This window comes from Mastomys coucha, unplaced genomic scaffold (genome assembly GCF_008632895.1).
Source record: "Mastomys coucha isolate ucsf_1 unplaced genomic scaffold, UCSF_Mcou_1 pScaffold15, whole genome shotgun sequence".
In the NCBI taxonomy this organism is placed as follows: Eukaryota; Metazoa; Chordata; class Mammalia; order Rodentia; family Muridae; genus Mastomys; species Mastomys coucha.
In genome coordinates, this window is record NW_022196897.1 from 75,926,585 (window position 1) to 75,945,555 (window position 18,971).

An 18,971-nucleotide genomic window follows, 5' to 3' on the forward strand; every position below is an offset into this window, starting at 1 on the left:
TTGCTCTCCTTATAAGGCCTGCTTCACAGACAGAAGCTCAGCAGAACAAGACTTTCCACGAATCTTGAGCAAAACTTGAATCAGTTCTCTCATGAAGTTGATCTCCTTCACTGAGCTTCACAGTGGTGAACCAGCAGCTGATGTTCAGCCAGCATCTAGTAGGATTCTTTTGTAAGCATCTCTATAGACTTTTAGTTTAGGTATCTAAAATACTTTTAAGCATCAGATTGTATCTCAAGATTCAGTGGAATTCTAGACAGAACAGACAAAATTATTTCAGTCATTCACATACTTGAAAATAGTTATTTAGTATCTTGGCATAGATAACAGTAAACAAACACAGGAAAGATTCTTCTTTTAAGAATCCTGTAAAGAGAACATGTGAGTTGATTCAGCATGTAAAGATTGCTACCTCCAAGCCTGATGAACAGAATTTGATCCCCACTGTTCATACGTTAGAAGAGAACCTATTGCCATGGGTTGTCCTCTGGCCTCCACATGATGTATCCAGAGCAACATGCTTACACTAACATGATGTTTATATGAACTGCTATGGGGCAGTTGAGACAGAGTGCATAAGATCTCCCTAGGCTAAGGTTGCACAAAGTTTCTGCATGAAGAATGAAGTTTGGCAAAATGTTCCACCCCTGGTCTAAACAGCTTTTATTTTGACAGTTTATAGGAACCAGAAGGAGAGTCAATTTTCTTCAAAAGTGAGGCCCCTGATGGGTTGATTAACCCCAGTAAACAAGGACCACACATCCATAAATATGTAGACAGGTTGTAATTATGTGTTTAGCGGAGTATGTGTCTCTAACAAATTAATGAAAAAGTCGTGAACTTGAGAGATAGCAGTGGGTGCATGGAAAGGATTAGGTGAAGGAAAGGGGTTAAATATATAGTATATAAAAATAGGAATAATTAAAAACATTTTACATAAACCACTAAAGTAATGTCAGCAAACAACCTTTGAAACAATTAGAGAAAAGGAGCATATGAGCAACCCAAACTCTACTTAAAGGTGTTTGTTTGTTTGTTTGTTTGTTTGTTTTAAGCATGTAATTGGTGGGTAGGGAATGGAGGAATGGATATTAGAAGACAGACAAACAGGTGAATATGATTAGAATAAATTGTATGAAATTCTCAAAGAAATAACTAAAATGAGAAAATAGTATATAAAAGTACAAAAAGAAGAAAAAAATTATATGAAAAAAATTCCTCAAAGCAGTGGTTGTAATTAACTTTAATTGCCAATGTTTGAGCTGAAAATACTAGAAGATAAATCTTTCCCAAGTGATGTGTACAGCATGGGAAATATATAGCATGAGTTCTGGAACATTCAAGCAAATGCTGGTAAATGGTACTGCTAATCTACAAAGGATTTTTCTCTTTATATTTCTCATTTTATTTCACAAATATTGATTTTGAACTACATAAAAGAGCCTGATGGCACTGAACACAATGCTTGTAGCAACTTCTTCATCTGGTTTTGTCATAATTTTCCAAAGCTGTAAATAGTCACTTCCCCAGTACCCATACTGTTCTTAGAAGAATTACATAAACTAATACAATTTTCATAAATATTTTAATCTAAAATGAGTTAACTTGTGCCTTTTGTCAGCATAATCACCAGCAACCATGATATAAATTTTATGATACATGGGATAAAATAGGTAGTGAGACAGTGAAAACAGAAACTGAAAAGAGGAATGGTGAACATGGGGGCACAGATTTTACAGAATCCTAAGTGATAAGAATGTCCACATAGAAATTCAGCATCCAAAAGAATTACATTCATTGAGGAAAAATGTATAACCAATATGAGAAGGCATGGGATTGGGTCATTTTCTAACTGTAATTAAGATATAAATTTTTTATTTGATACAAACTGGTCAGCCCTAAAACCATATACACACAAACAACAAAAATGGACTCAATACACACATGCATTGCACATATATGTATGTATATGTGTATAATATATAATATGTATATTATATATATATGTATAATTCATGTCTCTCTGTGTGTGTGTGTGTGTGTGTGTGTGTGTGTGTGTGTGTGTAAAAGGAAGCTAACAGTTTGAGAGTTAAAGGGACATGAAAGAGTTAGAGGGAAGATACTCGAGAAGAGCTGGAATTTGAGGCATAGTACCTGTGAAGAGCTTAGGGGTTGTAAGTGAAAGAGAAAACAATTGTAATTAATTTTGATAAAATATGTATAAAAATACAAAATATATGCCTCAGACTGCAACCTGAGAAACAAAAGGATTAGTTGAAAAGATTTCAGAATCCTTTCTGGTAAACAATGTGCAACACTATTACTTTGTTTCTGTTTCTAGTCAGCTATCACTGATTTATATATTTGCATGGTTGATTTCTAATGGTATTGTAGCTTCCTGAATACTATTCAGAGGTGCATGGGATGTATTTATTACTGTTACTAACTGATGGCCATAATTCTTTTGTTCATGGTTTAAAGCAAAAATAAAAACAAAACAAAAACAAAAGCAAAAAAACAGATTCTGACACAGACTGGGAAAGAGGTGAACCCTGTAGTACTGGGACCATATACATGTGTTACACTTTACCATAACTTAACCATCATCACAACTTACTGACTTTATCTTTGCCTTTATTTTTACCACAGAGACTTCCATATCATCTAATTCCTAGTTTTCTTATTTTCATGCATAGTGCCTAAAGTACTACACAGAGCCTATGACATCTAAATGAATGAGCTATGATCTTCTTAGAATTTCATTGTGAATATCAGCTCACTATAAGTCATCAGGATCTCAATCACCTTAATAATAATTTATAGACATACTCTAGCATATAAGGAACAGAACAAACATACCTCATGAACCACTTCTTGAAAACAGATCAAAATTATGTCTTGGGAATTATCAATTTCATTATACCTGTTAGGCAGTTTATTTTGACTAGCAGCAGGCAATTGCATTCATGTATAGTTGAGGTGAAGATGCATGCAAAGTTTGAGCTCTCTTAAATGACATTGTGAAGCACGCCCAGCATGTCTCTTTCACATTGCTGTTTCGTCCTCACTCAGGACACCTAGACTTGTCATTCTCGAAACCTAAAGCTTTTATATTGTATAAAATAATTTATATCCAGCTCTGTCTCTCATTTCCTATGTATCTTAGTACCTTTCATTATTTATATTGGGTTTCATTAGAACAAATCTTCTAGAAGCTAATATAATTATTTACCTAATAAAATAAAAACAATAATTATAGTACTTTTAAGTTGTATAAACTACACTATAATTTATCAAACAATTGGTCCTATAAATTTGAAGAATATTATTCCTGCCTTCAATTTATTAAAAAGTTCCCTGAAAAATTGTAATTTAATATTTAGTAAGATTATGGGTTAAAATATATAAGTTTTATAGTATCCTGTACATCAATGGAATGGTTTCCACTATAATGAAGGATGAATTAAATATTTTCAGAAATATAGATACAATTAGTAATAACAATATAAAGTGAATTAAATCAGTCTTGGAACATTAAATGATATGTTTTTCTCTCTTATTTGTTGACTGTGAACTTGTGATAGATACATGACATCATCTATGTACAGAACACATAAAAGTGGAAGTAAACTGTCCATGGAAATGATTAATACACAATGAAGAAATGGTTGAAAAGGAAAACATAGGTGAAAACTGGGGCATACACACAAAATCCACTATAACCTTACATAAAAAGTGGACATATATATAAACATTATCATAAAATTATTTATAAAAATATCCTATGTATAACTAAATAATAACAAACTAACAATTATGAAGGATTGGATGAAATACTTCTCTAGGAATGTCTACTCCAATGCAAGACACTCAGGCCAACCAACACCAAAGAAAATTAGATAGTAAAAAGCAAGCATAAGAGCAAAATCAACAGAAGTCAATACAATATGGCAGCTTTAAAGCCCAACTCTCCTACTACAACAAGCTCTGGATACCCTAACATGCTTGAAGAGCAAGACTGTTACCTTAAATCCCACCCCATGATGATGATAGAAGCTTTTAAAGAAATAGAGGGAAAAATAAAAACAGAAGCCCTTAAAGTAGGAACAAATAAGTTCCTTAAAGAAAATCCACTATATAAACAAGCTCAAAGAAAAAAATCATATGATCATCTCCTTAAATACTGAAAAAGCATTTGACAAAATACAATACCCCTTCATGTTAAAAGCATTGGAAAGATCAGGAATTCAAGGTCCATAACTAAATATAAGAAAAGCAATTTACTGAAAACCAATACCCAATATCAAATTAAATGGAGAGATACTTGAAGCAATCCCATTTAAAATCATGGACAAGACAAGGATGTCCACTCTCCCCATATCTATTCAATATATTATTGGAAGTTCTAATGAGAACAATAAGACAACAAAAAGATATAAATTGCAATAAAAGACAAGTAACACATTACCTGAAACTGGTCAGCTTGCAAAAAATAAGACTTGCAATTAGCTGTGCCTAGATGGAACATATATATCACATTACTCCTTATAAAGTTCAGGGACTTAATGTAAAATGGGTCAGAAATATTATAAGAGACAAATATGGTAGATAAACTTCAAGAAGTAAAGGTGTTACTATTTGCAGATGATATGATAGTATACATAAGAAACCCCAAAATTCTATCAGAGAACTTCTACAGCTGATAAACAACTTCACCAAAGTAGCTGGATATAAGGTTAACTCAAGTAAATCAGTAGCCTTGCTTTATACAAATGATAAGCAGGCTGAGAATGAAATTAGGAAGACAACTCCCTTGAAAATATCCACAAAGAATATAAAATATCTTGGGGTAACTCTAACCAAACAAGTGAAACATCTGTATGGCAATAACTTCAAGTCTCTCAAACAAGAAATCAAAGAAGATCTAGGAGATTTCCCATTCTCATGGGTTGGCAGAATTAACATAGTAAAAATGACCATCCTACCAAAGGCAATCTACAGATTCAACACAATCCTCATCAAAATCCCAACACAATTCTTCAAACATATGAAAAGAGCAATTCTCAAATTCATCTGGAAAAGCAAAAAAAAAAAAAAAAAATAGCAAAAACAATTCTTAATAATAAAAGAACTTCTGAGAGAGTCACCATTCTTGATCTGAAGCTATACTACAGAGCAGTAGAGATTAAAACTGTATGGTATTGGTACAGAGACAGACACATTGATCAATGGAATAGAATTGAAGATCTAGAAATAAAACCACATGATTACAGACACTTGATCTTTGACAAGGAAGCCAAAAATATACAATGGAAGAAAAAGAAAGCATCTTCAATAAATGGTGCTTTTCTAACTGGCAGTCTGTATGTAGAAAAATGAAAATAGATCCATATTTGTCACTTGGCACAAAGCTCAAGATCAAGTAGATCAAGGACCTCAAACATAAAACCAGATACATTGAACCTAATAGAAAAGAAAGTAGGAAAGAGTCTTAAACTCATTGGAACAGGGGAAATTTTCCTAAACAGAACTCAATGCCTCATACTCTAAGATCAAGAATTGATAAATGGGACTTCATGAAATGGGAAAGCTTCTATAAGGCAAAGGACATAGTCAATAAGACAAAATAGCAGCCAACAGATTGGGAAAAAATTCTCACTAACCCTACATTCCATAGATATAGATACATCCCAAATATATAAAGAACTCAAGAAGATAACTACCAAAAACAAAAACAAAAAACAAAAAATAAAACAAAAAACAAACAAACAAAACCAAACAAACAAATAATGGGATATAGAACTAAACAGAGGAATCTGGAAGAACTGAGAAGCACTTAACAAAGTGTTCAAAGTCCTTAGTCATCAGGGAAACGACCTTGATGTTCCTCCTTTTATCAATCAGAATGGCTAAGATCAAAAACTCAGGTAACAGCATATGTTGGCAAGAATGTGGAGAAAGTGGAACACTCCTTCATTGCTTGGGGGTGTGGAGGATTCCAAACTGGTACAACCACTCTGGAAATCAATCTGGAGGTTCTTCAGAAAACTGGAAATAGATCTGCCTGAAGACACAGCAATACCATTCTTGGGCGTATACCCAAAAGATACTCCACCATCCCACAGGGGCACATGATCTACTATGTTCATAGCAGCCTCATTTGTGATAGCCAGAAGCTGGAAACAACCCACATGTTCCACAACAGAAGAATGGATACAGAAAATGTGGTTCATTTATACAATGAAATACTACTAAGCTATTAAGAATGAGGACATCCTGAGTTTTGCAGGCAAAAGGATAGAACTAGAAAATATGATCCTAAGTGAGGTAACTCAGACCCAAAAGGATATACAAGGTATGTTCTCACTAATAAGTGGATGGTAGCCAAAATAATAATAATAATAATAATAATAATACAGAATACAGAATACCTAGTATACAATCCACAGAACTCAAAAAGGTTAACAAGCCAAGTAAGGATGCCTCGATCCCACTTGGGAGGGAGAGGAAACAGAGGAACCTGGATGAGAAAGAGGACGGGGAGGGGAAGAGGGAAACATTATCACCCAATACGGGGTGGGGAAATCCATCTCTAGCGGAGGCCCCAACGCCTGACACTATTGCTGAGGCTATAGTGTGATCACAAAAAGGGGACTTTCATTTTTTTCTTTTTTCTTTTATTATATATTTTCTTTGTTTACATTTCAAATGTTATCCCCTTTCCAGGTATCCCCTCCAGAATTCGCATCCACGCCAGCCTTCCTTCCAGCCTTGGCATTCCCTTACACTGGTGCATCGAACCCAAAAGGGTACCTTTTATGACAGCCCTCTGAAAGACCCAATAAGAAGCTGAAAGAGTCAAATGCAGATATTTACACCCAACCAATGGACAGAAGTCACTGACCCCTGTGGTTGAATTAGGGAAAATCTGGAAGAAGCTAAGGAGGAGGGTGACCCTGTTAGAGGACCAGAAGTCTTAATTAACCTGGACCCCCAAGCCTCTCAAACACTGGGCCACCAACCAGGCAGCATACACCCCAACACACATGCAGCAGAGGACTGCCTGGTCTGGCCTTAGTGAGAGAAGATGCACCTAACCCTCAAGACACTGGAGGTATCAAGAGGTTGGGAGGTCTGGTGGGGTGGGGTTGGTTGTGGGAACATCCTTGTAGAGACAGGGGGAGGAGATATGGGATGTGGAACAGTCAGATGGTGGACCAGGCAGAGGATAAAATCTGGACTATAAAAAAAAAATTAAATAAAATTTTAAAAAACAAAAGAAAAAGAAATACAGAGAAATACAATCAAACAGATTAAAGAAATGAATAAAATGGTCTGAGACATAAAAATGGAAATAGAAACAATAAAGAAAACACAAATAGAGACCAACCTGGAAATAGAGCACCTTGGAACTAAAGGCATAAGCATTACCAACAAGTGATAGAAGAGAGAATCTCAGGCATAGAGGATACCATAGAAGGAATGGGTACTTAAATCAAAGAAAATGCCAAATGTAAAGTGTTCCTAACTCAAAACATCCAGGAAAGCTGGGACATTATGAAAAGACCAAACCTAAGAATAATAGGAATAAAAGAGGGAGAAAATTCCCAATTCAAAGGCCCAGAAAACATCTTGAACAAAATTATAGAAAAAAAAAACTTCCCTAAACTAAACAAAGAGATGTCTACCACATACAAGAAGCTTACAGACTACCAAGAAGATTGAACCACAAAAGAAAAATCCTCCTGCAAAAAAATAATCAAAACACTAAATGTATATAACAAAGAAAGAATGTAAAAAGCTACAACAGAAAAGACAAGTAACATATAAAAACAGACCTATCCGAATTATACCTGACTTCTTAACAGAGACTCTAAAAGCCAGAAGATCCTGGATAGATGTCTTGCAGACACTAAGAGACCACTGGTATCAGCCTAGACTACTATACCTAGCAAAATTCTCAATCACCATGGATGGAGATACCAAGATTTTCCATGACAAAAGCAAATTTAAACAATATCTTTCAACCAATCCAGCCCTACAGAGGATAATTTGAGAAGATAATAAAATTCCAACACACAGAGGGTAACTACACCAAAGAAGACCCAAGAAATTAGAAAGAGAAAAACCAAAAGAAGAGAATCATACATACTCAGTATCACCTCCAACATCAAAATAATAGTAGCTAAAAATCATCAGTCATGAATATCGGTCATCATCAACTAGCTCAATTCACCAATAAAAAGACACAGGCCAACAGACTGGATACATAAACAAGATCCATCAATCAGCTGCATACAAGAAACATACCTCAACAACAAAGATAAACACTACCTTGAATATAGGACTAGAAAAAGGCTTTCCAAGCAAATGGATCCAAGAAACAAACTGGAGCAGCCATTCTAATTCCTAATAAAATAGATATTCAGCCAAAAATTATAAAAGAGATGGGGAAAGACACTTCATATTCATCAAAGGAATAATCCAATGAGATGAAATCTCAATGCTGAATAACTATGCCCCAAATGCAAGGGCACCCACATTCATCAAGCAAACTTTACTAAAGCTCAAAACACACATTGAACCCCACAAATCAACACCTCATTCTCACCAATGGACAGACCATCGACACAGAAAATTAACAGAGAAAAAAAATAAAACTAACAGATGTTATGAACCAAATGGATTTAACAGATATCTACAGAACAATTCACCCAAAACCAAAAGAATGTAGTTTTTTTCTCAGAACAGAAAAACAAACAAACAACAACAAACTTCTCCAAAATTAACCAAATAAACAAGCACAAAGTAAGCCTCAATATATTCAAGAAGATTGAAACAACCCATTGCATCCTATAAAATCACCACAGATAAAGACTGGACTTCAACAACAGACACAACAGAATGTCCACATACTCATGGAAGTTGAACAACTATCTACTCAATGAAAACATGATAAGAAAACCAAACTATTGGGACCTGTTGAATGCAGTGGTAAGAGGAAAATTCATAGCACTCTATCTACTCAATGAAAACGTGATAAGATAACCAAACTATTAGGACCTGTTGAAAGCAGTGGTAAGAGGAAAATTCATAGCACTAAGTACTTTTATAAAGAAATTTGAGAGATCTCACACTAAAAGCTTGACAGCACACCTAAAAGTTATAGCACAAAAAGTAGCAAATACAGAAAAGATGGATAGATGGCAGGAAGTAGTGAAACTCAAGGCTGAAATTCATCAATAAGAAACAAAAAGAAGAATACAAAAAAATCAACAAAACCAAGACCTGAGTCTTTGAGAAAATCAATCAGCTAGACAAAACTTTAGCTAAAGTAACAAAAAGGTCCTGAGATAGTATCCAAATTAAGAACAGAAATTAAAAGGAAACATAACAACAGAAAGTGAGGAAACTAAAAATACTATTAGACCTTACTTCAAAAACCTGAATTCTACAAAACTGGAAAATCTAAATGAAATGGGTAAATTTCTAGACAGATACCACATACCAAAGTTAAATCAAATTTAGATAAACTATGTAAACAGACCCATAACCCTCCCCACACCAAAATAGAAGCTGTCATTAAAAGTCTCCCAGCCAAAAAAAAGTCCAGGGCCAGATAGGTTTAGTGCAGCATTTCACTAGATATTCAAAGAAGAGTTAATACCAATACTCCCCAAACTAATATAATATAATCTTCTGGCTCCATGATATAAAGCCAGAAGAAGCACTGCCAAGCTCACCCTGTGAAGCCACAATCACCCTGATGCCTAAAGCACTTAAAGACTCAACAAAGAAAGAAAATTTCAGAGCAATTGTTCTTATGAACATCAATGCCATGCACACTTTGTGTGACAGCGGTATTTGAGGCGTAACTTCAAGGAAAGTCAGTCTCCTGCCTCTGCATTGTCGCCTGGTACCCCAAACTCAGAGGTAGCCCAGATATGTCCTCGTACTTGTGTGCTAGTGGCCCACCAAGATATCATTTCTTAACAGCTAGAAAAAGAAAATTCGGACATTGCTCTCTGACCTTCACCAATGTTCCAAAGTCCTAGTCAAACCCTGGCTTGGAATGTTAAGCCATTCTAATTGCCTCCAGCATTGTGGGTAGGGCATTAAAGCTTACAGAATGAGAGACTTATCCCAAGACAAGGTCAAGTAAAGTCCTCATTCTCAGTCATGTACTACAGCTGAACCACTCCTACGAATTAGCAAGAGACTGTCTCTACTACTGTCTGCAAAAGATTAGCATAGTGGGCGTTTTACCTTAAAATGGGCAGGACCTTAATCTGAGTGTGTGTGAGAGAGACAGTCTACAGCATTGAGCATTCTAGAGTCAACAGTCTGCATTCAACATTCGGACTCACTCGCACTCGGACTAGAACCAACTTTGGTGGACTAGGACTTAGATTCATGTAGTCCGTAGCACCCCCCCTCCCCCAGCCCAGAGCACTTGGGCCCGGGGGGGGGGGGGTGTATCACCAGTCAAGATTCAAGAGATTGAGCATTCGAGATTCGAGCATTCAACATTGAAGATTCGATCATTCAGCATTGAAGACTCGAGATTCAAGCCTCTACCCTCCTGGCTCGCACACCCGCAGCTCCCTGGAACTCCGGCCAGGACCATGCAGCCCGAACATGTTCGGAGCCCGGGGGTGCTGCACCAGTCCAGAGGAGATTGCTGATGTTTTTAAATCCAGTGTGTTTTAGATGGCCTCAGATGTACCTCGACTACTGAGCTGCCAGATTTTTCATTTTTCTCTTTTGCAATGATTGTAAAAGCCTCATGTCATTTTTAAAGAAATACACTCAGACCTTACACCACTTGTGTCGAATCTGTTTGTCAAAAAGCCGAATCCCGTGCACACCTGGTCAGAACCCATCGTCCTGTGGAACAAGGGACCCCGCAAGAAACCCTAGTCCGTGGCACATCAATGTAAAAATACTCAATAAAATTTTTGCAAACTAAATCCAAGAAGACATCAAAATCATCATGCAACATAATCAAGGTCTCAACCTAGGGATGAAAAGATGGTTTAAGATACAAAAATCCATCAATGTAATCCATTATATAATCAAACTGAAAGACAAAAACCACATGATAGTCTCATGAAATGCTAAAAAAGTTTTGACAAAATGCAACACCCCTTCATGTTAAAATTCTTGAAGAGAGCAGAGATACAAGGCACATACCTAAACATAATAACAGCAATACATAGGAAGCCAAAAGCTAACATCAGATTGAATGGATAATAAATTAACCCATTTTCTATTAAAACCAGAGACAAGACAAGGATGCCCACTCTCTCCCTATATATTCAATATAGTTCTAGTTATATCAATGTGACAACAAAAGAAGACTAATGGAATAAAAATTGGAAAGGAAAAATCAAGGTGTCATTTGGGAAGGATATATACATATATATATAAAGTCATATACATATATATAATCATATATATATATATATATATATATGTATATATATATATAATAGTATCCCCAAAATTCTACCAGAGAACTCCTACAGCTGACAAACAACTTCAGCAAAACTTGATACAAAATTAACTCAAAAAAATAAGTAGCCCTCCTTTACACAAATGATAAATGGAACAAGAAAGAAACTAGGGAAAGATACACTTCACAACAGCCACAAGTAATATAAAATATCTAGGGATAACTAAGCAAGCAAGTAAAAGATCTTTACAACAAGAACTTCACATCCATGAAGAAAGAAATTAAAGAAGATAGCAGAAGATGGAAAGATCTCCGATGCTCTAGGATCAGTAGGATTAACATAGTAAAAATGGCTATCTTACCAAAATCAATCACCAGATTTAATGCAATCCCCATCAAAATTCCAAAACAGTTTTTTACAGACCTTGAAAGAGCAACCCTAAATTTTATATGGAAAAACAAAAAAGCCCTGGAAAGCCAAAACAATTGTGAACAATAAGAGAACATCTGGAGGAATCACATCCAAGAACTCAAGCTTTACTATAGAGCAGTAATTATACAAACTACATGACATTGGTCCAGAAACAGACTATTTGATCAATGGAATACAATCAAAGACCCAGAAATAAAACTGACATATGTCTGATACTTGATATTTTACAAAGAGGCCAAAAGTATACAATGAAAAAGAGAAAACACCTTCAACAGATGGTGCTTGTCTGACTGGATGTCTGCATGTAGAAGACTGCAAATATATCCATATTTCCACCCAGTACAAAAATCAAGTTCAAGATCAGAGTAGATCCTCAACAAAAAGTGTATACATTAAACATAATAGAAGGGAAACTAGGAAAGAGCCTTGAACACATTGGCAAAAGAGACAATTTCCTGACCAGAACAGCAAAGGCTTAGGCCCTAAAATCAACAATTTAAAAAATGGGACCTCATGAAACTGAAAAGTTTCTGTAAGACAAAGGACACTGTTAACATGACAAAATGACAGAGGAATATACAAAATACATAAAGAACTCAAGAAATTAAACTCCAACAAACTAAACAACACAGTTTTAAAAAGTGGGGCACAGTTTCCTAAGGTCCCATTTGTCAATTGTTGATCTTAGAGCATGAGTCATTGGTGTTCTGTTCAGGAAATTTCCCCCTATGCCAATGAGTTCAAGGCTCTTTCCCACTTTCTCTTCTATTTGATTCAGTCAGTATATCTGGTTTAATGTGGAGGTCCTTGATCCCCTAGGACTTGAGCTTTGTACAAGGTGATAATTATGGGTCAATTTACATACTACATGCAGACCACCATTTGTTTAAAATGGTGTCTTTTTTGTACTGCATGGTTTTGTATTCTTTGTCATAGATCAAGTGTTCATAGATGTGTGGGTTCATTTCTGGGTCTTCAATTCTATTCATTGATTGATCTGTCTATCTCTGTACCAATCACATATGGGGTTTTTTTTGTTTGTTTGTTTGTTATGTTTTTGTGTTTTGTTTTGCAGGAGCATTTATCAGTTTTAACTTGTGCAGATATCACCATAATTTTCATTATTTCTAATAAGTGTGTATTTACATAATCAGCCTTTTCAGAACTTACATTGAAACCTTAATTCCATGTCAATAGTATGGCAAACATACCTTTATTTTCCAAATTCTGCAAATGGAACATGTCCATTTGTCAGATGTCATTTCTTTTGGTACACCTAGAGTTACTACCGGCATGTAATAGAATTTAATTATATAGAGAACACATAGAACATTTTTTTATTATTTCTTTGGCTTGTTGCCAAGTGATAGAAAATTTTTTCTTTAAACCAGTCCCCTTAATATGATCTTTTTCATGAATGTAGAGGCTTCTAACACATTCTCTATTAGTAATTTGTCAATTTGATCATTTAATTGAGCTAATGGACCTGGCAAACTAGTATGAAACTGAATATGAATAACATATAATAGATAATTTCTACTTCTGAAGACCTGTTGCAACTGTATAAATAAGAAAGTTAACTCAGAGTTTTCAGGTACAAATACAGCAATCTCTATGTATGGTTTGTATCACTATTATCCTGTAGTACAGCTTGAGGTCCAGGTTGGTGATTGCCCCACAAGTTCTTTTATTGCCTTGAATTGTTTTTACTATCCTGGTTTTTTTGTTTTTCCATATAATGAGAATTGTTCTTTCCATGTCTGTGAAGAATTTTGTTGGAATTTTGATAAGGATTGCAATGAATCTCTATAGTTTGCTTTTAATAATATGGCCATTTTTAGTATGTTAATCCTACCAGTCCATGATGCAGGAGATCTTTCCATCTTCTGAGGTCTTTGATTTCTTTCTTCAGTGACTTGAAGTTGTTATCATACAGATCTTTTACTTGCTTGGTTAGTGTTATACGAAGATATTTTATATTATACTATCTGTGGCTATTGTGAATGGTGGTATTTCCCTAATTTATTTCTCAGCCATTTATCATTTTTATATAAAGGAAGGCAACTGATTTGTTTTAATTTAATATCCACCCACTTTGCTTAAGTTGTTTATCAGCCATAGAAGTTCTCTGGTAGATGGGACCAAAGAGACTATCTCCAGTAGATAGGCAAGGCCCCAGTAGAAGGATGAGGCCATTGACCCATCTTCAAATTTTGGAAGGCAGAATTGTTCCTTCCTAAAGGAGTTGTTAGGACAAAAATGGAACAGAGATTGAAGCAAAGGCCATCCAGGGGGCTGGCCCAACTTGGGATCTGTCCCAAGGGCAGGCACCAAACCTTGACACTATTACTGATGCCATATTGTGCTTGTAGACAGGAGCCTAACATGGCTGTCCTCTTAGAGGCTCTACCAGCAACTGACTGAGACACATGAAGATACTTACAGCCAACCATTGGACTGAGGTCAGGGACCACTTTGGAAGAGTTAGGGGAAGGAAGGATTGAAGGAGCTAGAGAGGATGGGAAGAAACCCATGGGAAGAACAACAGTATCAACTAACCCTGACCCCTCAGCACTCCCAGAGGCTAAGCCAACACCCAAAGAAAATACATGGGCTGGTCCATGGCCCCCAGTATATATGTAGCAGAGGACTGCCTTGTCTGACCTCAGTGGGAAAGGATGTACTTTATCTTGTAGAAACTTGTTGCCTCAGGGAAGGGGGATGCTAATGGGATGATGTGAGAGTGGGTTGGGGGGAACACCCTCTCAGAAGCAAAGGTGAAGGTGTGAAGAGCTCTGGGAAGGGGGACAAGGTAGGGGGCTACATTTGGAATTTAAATAAATAAAATGATTTAATAAAAATATAATAATGCAAATAATGAAATAATTAAGTTGGCAAGCAATGCTAAACACACCTGAAAAAGGAAGAAGCCTCACCCTGATTACAAAAACACACCCCACCAAGGTACTTCCCTTGATGACTATGAGAAGAAAGCTGCATAAGAAGTTCTCAGGTAGAGGACTAAGAAGCATGGCCTCGGCTGCAATTAGTGATTCTCACAAAAGCTACAATCAGTGTTCTGTCTTTCAGTAGATGTGAAAGCTTTTGACGAAGGCCCAGATCTGTGTAAGTGAAATGACAATTACCTCCATTCTCTTCATTTATTCCCTCAGTCTATATTCAATGATAGTTTATAAAATGAATTATGTTCTAAAAGTGTTAAAGGCTTCCAGTGTTATTGTTTGTTATCAGCTCCAGTAATATATTCTAATTGCTTAGTTAAATATTGGAGCTTCCATCTCACAAAGGGCTAGCTACAGGATCATAGCTATGTAGGTAATAGGTTCCACCAAAAGTTGTTTTTAAAACTTAATATTACAGATAAATTAAACCCAGCAACACTAAATATATTATTTCTAGGATAAACAACATGACTAATCTGCATTTTTTTGAAACTGTAAGTGGAAAAACCATCTTATGTGATCAAATGTCTACAGAATTCAGAAAACTGTAAGGTATGTAATAAAATTATAATAATATAATAAAAAAATATATAGTTCAAAAATATATATACTTGTAATCAAACTATACTTTAAAATATGTTCTTAACTGAAAGAGTATTACATCAAACTTTCTCCTTTTTTCCCTCCCTCTGATCTCTCCCAGAAGTCCTCCCTCCAAGTCCCCTCACTCTGAAGTTAATAGTCTCTTTCTCTTCAGCTATTATTGTTACTTGTTACATGTAGGTATATATGTATGTATGTATGCATATGTACAAATATATAAGTACAACAAACTGTCTGCTTTTGGGTTTTTTTTGTGTGTGCGTATACTGACAATGCTATATTAGACAACCTACCATGAACAAAATTCTCATTGGAAAAGGATATCAGAATGGTATTGGGACAGCATGTAAAATATTATTTAATGCTTTCAATAATAATCTAATAATTAATAAAATAAATAATAAAAAACTAAAAAATATTAGTCAACTACATATACTGTTGAATATATAAATTTATGACACATTTTAAAATAAAAGCTGCAATATACCCATGCACTTAGAATAATGGAGATATTTTAAACCAAACCTCAATATCTATTCACTCTTTATATCTAAATCAGCTACTTTGTATACTCTTACTAATGAACATAATTAAAAGTAATATTATATTATATTGGAATTAATGTTATATAAGTATGTTTTAGTTGTACTTTGAACAAAACATTATATATATAAACTATGTAAAATTATGACTAATATATTACCTTCAAATGAGTCTTTTATTACTTATATACATATATCATATTGTATGTCTTAAATATACATACCAAGATTTATTATAAAATAACAACACAAAGCAAAAATAGAATTGTCCAACATAGATGAAGTTTCCATATTAAAATGACAGCAAGTTTATCTGCTATGTAATATTCTAATATGTATGCAAATTAAGTAAAATTTCTTGTAACTATATTAATATAAATTATTTAAATTCCACAAGTGAAATATTGAAGTTGAACACAAATATGAGGAAGCATGATGGTTATGTAAAATGTTTCTTTTCTAACTCTTCTCTATAAAAAAGAAAATATGAAAATGATTATCTTGAATAATGGTAAAATTGAATGTGTTAATTAGTAAAGGATATTAGTAAGCTGAACTTAGTGTCATATTCAAGAACTACAATCTGGTTTCATTAATAGAATGCTATCTAACAAATGGGAGTATTATTAGCTACCTAAACCTATTACCCAAATATCCTCAAATGGAAGGGTGTAGACACTTAGGTGGAGAATAAAGGTAAGCCTAAAACAATGTTCACAATGTAGCAATGTAAGTATCATTATGTACAGAAATAGCAATAACATACTTCATCTAAAAACATCACTCAGTCACAAAAATGCATTAGCCACATTTCTTTGTAATGAATTAAGTGATTAAACATTTCCAAAATTATCATTTTCTTTATTAAAAAATAGTAAGCCATTTTCTTCTACATCCTACTGCAGTTTTTTTTTTAGTTGTTCTTTTATCCTACTACAGATTTAACTGAGAAAATGGGCAAAAGCAGTATATTTTTCTTTCATCGTAATAGTAAGTACACTCTATTGTAACAGTAACTAAACTCAGTACCTTTTATTTCTCTTACAGAAATTCTTTATTGAACTGACCCTAAGAAGAAACAAAAATTTGTCCTGCATTTATGTTTTGTATATTAAAAATATCTGTAGTGGAGACTGGAGAGATGCCTCCGCAATTAAGAGCACTGATTACTCTTCCAGAGGTCCTGAGTTCAATTCCTAGCAACTACATGATGGCTCACAATTACCTGTAATGGGTTCCAATGACTTCCTCTGGTGTGTTGGAAGACAGTGACAGTGTACTCACATATATAAAATAAATATTTTTTTTTAAAAAAAAGTATCCCTCATGATTTCCTTGAGCAAGCACAATCATTGTGATCACATACTGCCTGATGTTCCCCTAGAATGACTATCCTCTTTAACAACAAGATTTCCTTAGTCTACCTGAATGTATCATTTTAGACCAGAGTTTTAGCATAGAACTTTTTATCTCTGAATTTCTCAAGGTGTATATTAAGGGATTCAACATGGGAGTAACAACTGTATAAAAAATAGTAACTGATTTATCAACAGGAAAATTGGAAACAGGTCTAACATACATGAAAATGCAAGGAACAAAAAATAGGACCACCACCATGATGTGGGAGCTGCAGGTGGACAGGGCTTTGCGCCTCCCTTCCTGACTGTGAGTCTTAAGAGAGTTTAGAATGATTCCATAGGAGGCTAACAGGATAACAAACACTACCATACAGATTGCTCCATCATTGGCAATGACAGTAAGACCAAGGAAGTAGGTGTCAGAGCACACAAGCACCAATAATGGATACATATCACAGGCAAAGTGGTCAATGACATTGGGACCACAGAAAGGAAGGTCATAAACAAAGAGAACTTGAACCACAGAGTGTGCAAACCCTCCAACCCAGGTTGCCACCAACAGGAGGATGCAAACCCGGTGATTCATGATGGTTAAATAGTGCAGTGGTTTACAGATGGCAACATAGCGATCATAAGCCATTGCCACCAGAAGGAAGATCTCAGTTGCACCAAATAAGTGTTCTACAAAGAGTTGGCCCATGCAAGCTCTGAAGGAGATAGTCTTTTTATTGCAGAGTAAGTCCATAATCAACTTGGGTGAGATGGCAGTGGAATAAATAGCATCCATGAGTGACAGATAGGCAAGGAAGAAGTACATTGGGGAGCTCAAGGAGGAACTGGCAATGATTGTCACCATAATAAGCAAATTGCCTGCCATGGTCAAAATGTACATGAGTAGAAACAAGACAAATAATGCTTTTTGCCCAACAGGATCCTGAGTGAGACCCAGTAGGATAAATTCTGTAACATTGTTATTCTTTCCCATTTATTCTTCTATGAGTTTTATTTCAGAGCCAGGAGATTAGGAAAACAGGACCTGCCATTTATTGTGAACAATGCCATGAATCTGTTGATTATAAAAGATATCTTCATTATTCTACCTTCTCTGGAGTGAATTGTAGTTAGATGTTTGGTAAGCATCTATTGAGTTCCTCTCATAAATATCACCAAAGAACTCTTAATAATGTCATAAAAGCTATGTTCCACCTCAAGACCTCAGCAGAACACCATACAGAAAAGTAGACTGATATCTCAGTCATTCATATATTTAAAACTACTAAAACTACTAAAACACACTTTATCCTGGTTTCATCTTCAATTGAAAGCCACCTTAAAAAAGTTCACTGTAGTGTTATTAGCTAAATACATATGCTACCCAAATACCCAGTAATGAAAGGACATAGCCACTGAGGTGAGGAATGTGTGTACAATGTAGCTATGTATTGTAGCTACACAATTCTATTCATGTACATAAGAATAGCCATGCAGGGAAAGATTCTTCCTTTTAAGAAATCTACAGACAGTGATGGTAACAAATGCTAAATACTTTGACTAAAAGATAGGCAGTCTTTTTAGTTGGTAATCTTTGTAAAGAATATTTTACAATGTGACTATGCT

The 18,971-nt window shown here is 35.1% G+C and overlaps 1 protein-coding gene across 1 annotated transcript; it reads right to left on the bottom strand.

Annotated features, from left to right (window-relative positions):
* Positions 1–17,394: 17,394 nt before the first annotated feature.
* On the bottom strand, positions 17,395–18,339 carry LOC116092211 (olfactory receptor 4A16-like). Its single transcript, XM_031373558.1, has one exon. It carries the CDS (start codon positions 18,337–18,339, stop codon positions 17,395–17,397), a length of 945 nt encoding a protein of 314 aa, XP_031229418.1.
* Positions 18,340–18,971: the final 632 nt, after the last annotated feature.

Coding starts and splice junctions, on each gene's coding strand:
- LOC116092211 (XM_031373558.1), bottom strand. CDS start 18,339: ATGGGAAAGAATAACAATGTTACAGAATTTATCCTACTGGGTCTCACT.